This window comes from Macrobrachium nipponense, chromosome 33 (genome assembly GCF_015104395.2).
Source record: "Macrobrachium nipponense isolate FS-2020 chromosome 33, ASM1510439v2, whole genome shotgun sequence".
Taxonomy (NCBI): domain Eukaryota; kingdom Metazoa; phylum Arthropoda; class Malacostraca; order Decapoda; family Palaemonidae; genus Macrobrachium; species Macrobrachium nipponense.
Window position 1 is genome coordinate 31,253,261 of NC_087219.1, and position 7,500 is coordinate 31,260,760.

The 7,500-nt window shown below is 35.4% G+C and overlaps 1 protein-coding gene across 1 annotated transcript in view; it reads left to right on the forward strand.

The window, feature by feature from the left end:
- Positions 1-3,696, forward strand: part of LOC135202812 (uncharacterized) — a 5,676-nt gene extending 1,980 nt beyond the window's left edge. The window contains exons 2-5 of the mRNA XM_064232273.1: positions 586-659; positions 1,143-1,292; positions 2,070-2,298; positions 3,548-3,696. Coding sequence (XP_064088343.1) covers positions 586-659; positions 1,143-1,292; positions 2,070-2,298; positions 3,548-3,696 — 602 coding nt within the window. The remainder of the gene's footprint in view (positions 1-585; positions 660-1,142; positions 1,293-2,069; positions 2,299-3,547) is intronic.
- Positions 3,697-7,500: the final 3,804 nt, after the last annotated feature.

Sequence of the window (7,500 nt, forward strand, 5' to 3'; positions counted from 1 at the left end):
CAGTACAAAAAGAGGCATGATTCAGTGGCAAAAGCCCTCCACTGGAGCCTGTGCAAGAAACATCAGCTACCTTGCAGTAATAAGTGGTACGAGCACCAACCTGAGGGAGTGACAGAAAACGGTCAGGAAAAGATCCTCTGGGACTTTGGTATCAGAACAGATAGGGTGATACGTGCAAATAGACCAGACGTGACGTTGATTGACAAAGTCAAGAAGAAAGTATCACTCATTGATGTCGCAATACCGTGGGACACCAGAGTTGAAGAGAAAGAGAAGGAAAAAATGGATAAGTATCAAGATCTGAAAATAGAAATAAGAAGGATATGGGATATGCCAGTGGAAATTGTACCCATAATCATAGGAGCACTAGGCACGATCCCAAGATCCCTGAAAAGGAATCTAGAAAAAACTACACGCTGAAGTAGCTCCAGGACTCATGCAGACACATAGTAAGAAAAGTGATGGACTCCTAGGGAGGCAGGATGCAACCCGGAACCCCACACTGTAAATACCACCCAGTCGAATTGGAGGACTGTGATAGAGCCAAAAAAAAAAAAATAATAATAATAAATCTTTCTTTTGCAGATGCAACAAAGATGACGCTATTTCTGCTCTACGGATTCGTGCTGGGAATATTCATCTGTCCCAGTTTGGCCCAGGTAAAAAAGTAGTTGCTTTTATATAAAACAGACTCTGTTATTTGGGAAGCTTTCTTAAGAGAAATACTTTGTTTTCATTACAGACTTTATTTGAAAAACATCACACATTTATTTACGAAGTTAAGAGGGCATTGTGTGTGGCTCTTACAATTTCATATACATATATGTATATATACATATATATATATATATATATATATATATATATATATATATATATATATGTGTGTGTGTGTGTGTGTGTGTGTGTGTGTATATATATATATATAATATATATATATATATATATATATATATATATATAATTATATAAATTAGTAAATGTCACCAATTATTCAAACATTCTTTCCCATGGATTATACAATCTCTCCATTTGCCGTTGCACACAAGAATGTCCAAAAACAAACTTCATTTCAACCCATCCATCCCTTCATGAAATCCCACGAAATGACATCACTCACACACAGAAACCACTCATTGCAGAAAGTGAAATACCAGTCGTGCTACAAACTGGGAGAGGGTGAGGCTGCCTGCATGACAGTGGTCGTGGACCGAGATACGAAACTAGTGAGCTTCCACATGGGAGAAGGTAATGGCTTTGAAGACGTCAGCACAGTAGAGGATTATGACACAGTGAGTACTAAGCTTTCTGATTCTGCAGGTGTTTAATGGATGACAGATGTTTAGATATGATAGATAAATGAGTTTGTGGATGACAGATGCGTGGCTGTGATAGATAACTAGAGTTGTGGCTCAAATAGTATAATAAGAAAAAGGGTTTTGAATATATATACGTAATTTGTTTGCTACAATATTACAAAAATGAAAAATAAATATTTTGTATATATCTCTTTTACACGTTAGACAGCTGAGGAGTGGTTAAAATATTATTTAAAAAATTCAAAATGGTTTTGAATATACAGTTTTTGGGTGATAGATAATTGAAGACACAAGGTGGGAATAGATTTGGTTAGGGTATAAAAAACGCTTATGAATATATTAGTGATAATATATCTATATAGATCTTTTTTCTATTCGATCATTGTAAAGAAAAAGTATTCTGAAAAAAATACATGTTTTAATTTATTTTATATGGTGAATATATATGATATATATGTATATATATTATATATATATATATATATTAAAAATAATAATAATATATAGATATGTATATTATATACATATAATATATATAATATATATATATATATATATATATATATATATATATATATATGTGTGTATTATATATACACCTATATAAAAGAATATACCTTTTACATATTAGATAAGAGAGGTCATGTAGGCAGGAACAGGACATAAAAAAAATATAAAATATGAAAAAATATAAAACATGAGAACCCCATATAAAAAAAAAATACATTGATATGAATCTTCCCCCAAAAGGGCTTCGCAGCCTCCCGCATAGAAGCGCAGGACGGCTGCTTCGTCCGCCAGGTGACCAACACCTTGGAGGAGCAAGAGGCCTTCCTAGCGGCACACCAGAACACCACCCACGACATCCAGCCGGCCACCGATGTCAACGTGATGGCCGTGACCCTTGGCGAAACCCAGAGGGAACCCATAGGCCGAGACCCTGGTCGACTTCTGCGGGGAGCTGCCAGTCTACAAGATGGTGAAGGACGAGAAGGAGGAGGAAGGGGAAGAGTCGGAGGAAAGTGAAGAGTCGGGGGAAGAGAAGGGCGTGGCGAGGAGGCAGGTGAAGGTGTCCTTCAGGCTGTGTTACCTCCTTTTCTTTTACCCGATATGCACCGTCACCACCGTCGTCATTCCCACGGGGATTTCCATCGTCTTCCCCTGGTTCTGCCTCCCCTTCAAGCTGCCCTTCGTATTCTTCGGTTAAGGGCGCCCCGGATGCTGGCAAGGACGAGGACCTTTAGGAATGAATGATTCTGGCGACCTCTGTGACTTTAGGATTGATGATTCTGGTGACCTTTGTGATTCATGATTCTGGTGGTCAATGGGATTAATGATTCTGTTGGCCATTAAGATTAATGATTCTGTTGGCCATTAAGATTAACGATTCTGGTGGCCATGAGGATTAATGATTCTGGTGGCCATGAGGATTAATGATTCTGGTGTCCATGAGGATTAATGATTCTGGTGGCCATTAAGATTAACGATTCTGGTGGCCATGAGGATTAATGATTCTGGTGTCCATGAGGATTAGTGGCTGTGATGATTAGTTGTTTCGATGATGTATACACAATTGTCTATTAAAGTGCAATCATGAATTGATCTTTCTTTTCCCACTGAAAATAGACACATATTTGGAATCCTCATATAAAACGTTTACTCGAACCAGGTCTTACTTTTTTTTATTATTATTTTTTATCCAGTAGACCCTCTCTTGAACACGTTCTGTTAAATAGGATAGCTGTATGGTTTGAGTTCATTTATAGTGAGTCTTCTGAATTTATTATTATTATTATTATTATTATTATTATTATTATTATTATTATTATTGTACATTCAAATCAACCTTCTATTTCCTTTCTGTAACGAAAAGAATATCCATAAGCACACATATAAGATAAAAAAAAATATATTTATTATTATTATTATTATTATTATTATTATTCCTAGCTATTCTTTTATTGTTATTATTATTTCTGTACATTCAAACGAACCTTCTGTTTCCTTTCAGTAACGAAAAAAATATCTATAGGCACACATACAATTGAGCTCGCAAAAACAACAAACGCAGCTTTCTAGACAAAGCTGTTCCTTATCTCGAAAATACACACATACACGCACACACAAACATACACACACACACAGGGACCAGAGAATCTCGGGAGCAAATGAAATCAACTTTTCCTCTCGGAAAAGGGCCGGCTGTGTTATCCTACTTCTCTCATTAGGCCTCTTCAGCCTCGTCTCGAAAACAAGTTTAGATTCGTCCCATCTGGAAAAAATGGGAGGAGGAGGAGGAGGAGGAGGAGGAGGAGGAGGAGGAGGAGGAAGAGAAGAAGAAGAAGAAGAAGAAGAAGTACGTATCACCAAGGGTTGAAAGGCATAGCCGCAGAAATGAAATTTCTTTCCAGAAAGAACTGTTGTAAACTTCCGTCCTAAGTGAATTGTTTACGTCTGATTCGGCGACGTTCTCAACAGTATAAGCAAACAATATCTTGAATAGAGGGAGGTGGGTTCTTTAGAAAAGTTTATCTTAGAATGCGTTCAGTATTTAATTACGGTCTATTTAAGTAGAGGGGGGAGGGGTGAGATAAGACAGGTCGTTCTGAAAGAGTGGAGAGCAGTTGGAGGATGCAATGATTGAATTAGGAAAATTTGGAGTGTTTCTATCTTTTTTTTTATTTTACTTTTCTTTTAGGAACTCGTGAAGATGTACTTTTTGAGAAACGTATTATGTTTACTATGTAATACTATATTTCTCATTACCTTACGTCAATCCTCTCCACGAGAGAGAGAGAGAGAGAGAGAGAGACCTTACCTTACCTTACCTTACATCTTGTTCGGGTTGCCCCCCCAGGTCCCTCAGTGTGAGGCACCTCTAATGTCTACCAGAGAGTTGCTAGTACATCTTCCGGTATATTTTGCATCTTCCAATCTTGGATGGTCTGGGATGCAGTTTAGATATTTGTCGAGCTTATTCTTAAACACATCTACGCTCACTCCTGATATATTCCTCAGATGAGCTGGCAACGCATTGAATAGACGCTGCATTATCGATGCTGGTGCGTAGTGGATTAATGTCCTGTGTGCTTTCCTTATTTTTCCTGGTATATTTTTGGGCACTATTAATCTACCTCTGCTTGCTCTTTCTGATATTTTTAGTTCCATGATATTTTCTGCTATTCCTTCTATCTGTTTCCATGCCTGAATTATCATGTAGCGTTCTCTTCTCCTTTCCAGACTATATAATTTTAAGAATTGTAGTCTTTCCCAGTAGTCTAGGTCCTTAACTTCTTCTATTCTAGCTGTAAAGGACCTTTGTACACTCTCTATTTTGTGCAATATCCTTTTGATAGTGTGGTACCATATCATATTGCAATATTCAAGTGGACTACGAACATATGTTTTATAAAGCATAATCCATGTGTTCAGCTTTTCTTGTTTTGAAGTGCCGAACAACATTCCCATTTTTGCTTTACATTTTGCCAACAGAGTTGCTATTTGATCATTGCATAACATGTTCCTATTCATCATCACACCAAGGTCTTTAACTGCTTCCTTATTTGTGATGGTCTCATTATTAGGTCCCTTATATGCATATAGCTTTCTTTCTCTGTCTCCATAATTTATTGATTCAAATTTATCAGAGTTAAATACCATCCTATGAGAGAGAGAGAGAGAGAGAGAGAGAGTTAAAATAACTGCATTTTGGTTCAAGAATTTTAACTGGCTAGTTTAAGCTGAACTGACCAAATCTTATGTTGGGATATGAAGTCAAATTTTCATTTAATATATATGCTATACGAAAAAGGTAAAAAATGAGAGAGAGAGAGAGAGAGAGAGAGAGAGAGAGAGAGAGAGAGGAGAGAGAGAGAGAGAGAGTAAAATTTTTATTTAGTAAATATATAATTATATATATATATATATATATATATATATATTATATATATTATATATATATATATATATATATATATATATATATATATTAATATATATACACAAAAGAGAGAGAGAGAGAGAGAGAGAGAGAGAGAGAGAGAGAGAGAGAGAGAGAGAGAGAGAGAGAGAGAGAGAGAGAGAGAGAGAGAGAGAGAGAGAGAGATTTGAATAGAAAAAAAACATGAGAGATTAGATTATGAATTGCAGAAAAACACTTCCAGTGGAATCCTGTTATTCTAGAGAGAGTCCTTAGCACAGGAAGGAGCGTATTCTTAAAGCCCTTAGGTAACGCTTGAGAGGTCCTTCTGAAAGGCCAATTACGTGACCTAGTTTCCTAGTATTCTAGTGGCAGGAGAGACTTCAAAAGGATCTTAGGATTCACGCATGAGACGACTCTACCTTTGTCTTTCTTCAAGATCTTATTTATTTATTTTTTTTTTTTAGGAATCTAAAGTTGATTTTTATTTGAAAAGTGATTAAATCTCTGTCTCGCACTCTCTCAATATTTATATATACCACAAGAAAATTTTACTTTCTGTCTTTCTCTCTCATGCATAACCTTTTTGTTGGTGCATGAATATATATATGTTGTGCTATGCTTTGTATAACGAGGCGCACTGTGAGGTTATTTAGACCTGCGATATTATACGCAAGTATCGTGTGGTATACTTCCCATCCTCGTCTGAGATTGCGATGATAATTTCTAAGTCAGTACCTTCTTTGGGTATGAAGGCGGAGATGTTTCAAACTCTTGACGACAACAGTAACAGTATATTTGCGAAACTACATACCTTGAGTAAGAAAGAAAAAGGTGGTTAGGAGAACCTGATTCTAGGAGGGGAAGTAGAGTTCTGAGTTACAATGCATTTACAAATTATAGGAGAGCACAGCTTAGCTCAGCATACATAACATACAGACAGACCGAACATTTCGTTGTGATGGACGGAAATCACGTAGACGTCTGTGGGTTATAGGTCAATAGGTTCTCAAGCGAAAGCACTGTGACCTGTTTGACACAACAATGGATTTGATTATCACAGGCAAATGCAAACCAGGGCATCGCTGATTCAATAAGCCAAAACCTAGCTTGCGTCCTATTTATCAACCTTATCACACTCCTTGCTATCTCAACAGTGACCCCTTAGGTCCTTAGCTTATTTATATATGGAATATATATCCCTTTGAATGTAACCCTTACATATATATATGTAAAATAAATGAAAATTTCACTTCTCTCTCTCTCTCTCTCAACACATACATACATACATACATACATACATACATATATATATTAAATATATATATATATATATATATATATATATATATATATATATATATATATATATATATATACACACACATTAAGGGCCGGAGCTGGAGCTCAATGAAGGTATATACCCGAAGGAAAGTAGCTAGGGAAAGGCATCCTCATCTTTCAACAGTTTATTTTAATGCCGACGTTTCGCGACGAATTCCAAGTCGCATTTTCAAGGCTAAAAATATATATAAGTTTACGAACATTAATAATTAATTTAATTTAATTTATATTAAAAATGTCATGGCAACAGCTCTCAATAAAGTAAAAAGTAAAAAGTAAAAAGTTAAAATTCAACAGCACCTCCAAAGTTAAACAAATTAAAAGTATAGGACTTCACTAAAATTTCAGAAACACCTATACAAAAGAAAGAGTAAGACTAACACAATATAGGTAAAAATACAGTGAGGCAAACCAGCTGCCCAAACTAGGCTATGAACAATTTTACAGAGGACGTTTGGATATTTAACGACGGTACAATCTTTTTGATAATTATAGATTCTAAACTTGTCAGGTTGTTGTTGTTCAGCAGTTGGCCCAAGATTGACTTTGGAGGTGCTGTTGAATTTTAACTTTTAACTTTTAACTTTTTACTTTTTACTTTATTGAGAGCTGTTGCCATGACATTTTTAATATAAATTAAATTAAATTAATTATTAATGTTCGTAAACTTATATATATTTTTAGCCTTGAAAATGCGACTTGGAATTCGTCGCGAAACGTCGGCATTAAAATAAACTGTCGAAAGATGAAGATGCCTTTCCCTACTACTTCCTTCGGGATATATATATATATATATATAATATATATATATATATATATATATATATATATATATATATATATGCAATATATATATATATATATATATATATATATATATAGAGAGAGAGAGAGAGAGAGAAGAGAGAGAGAGAGAGA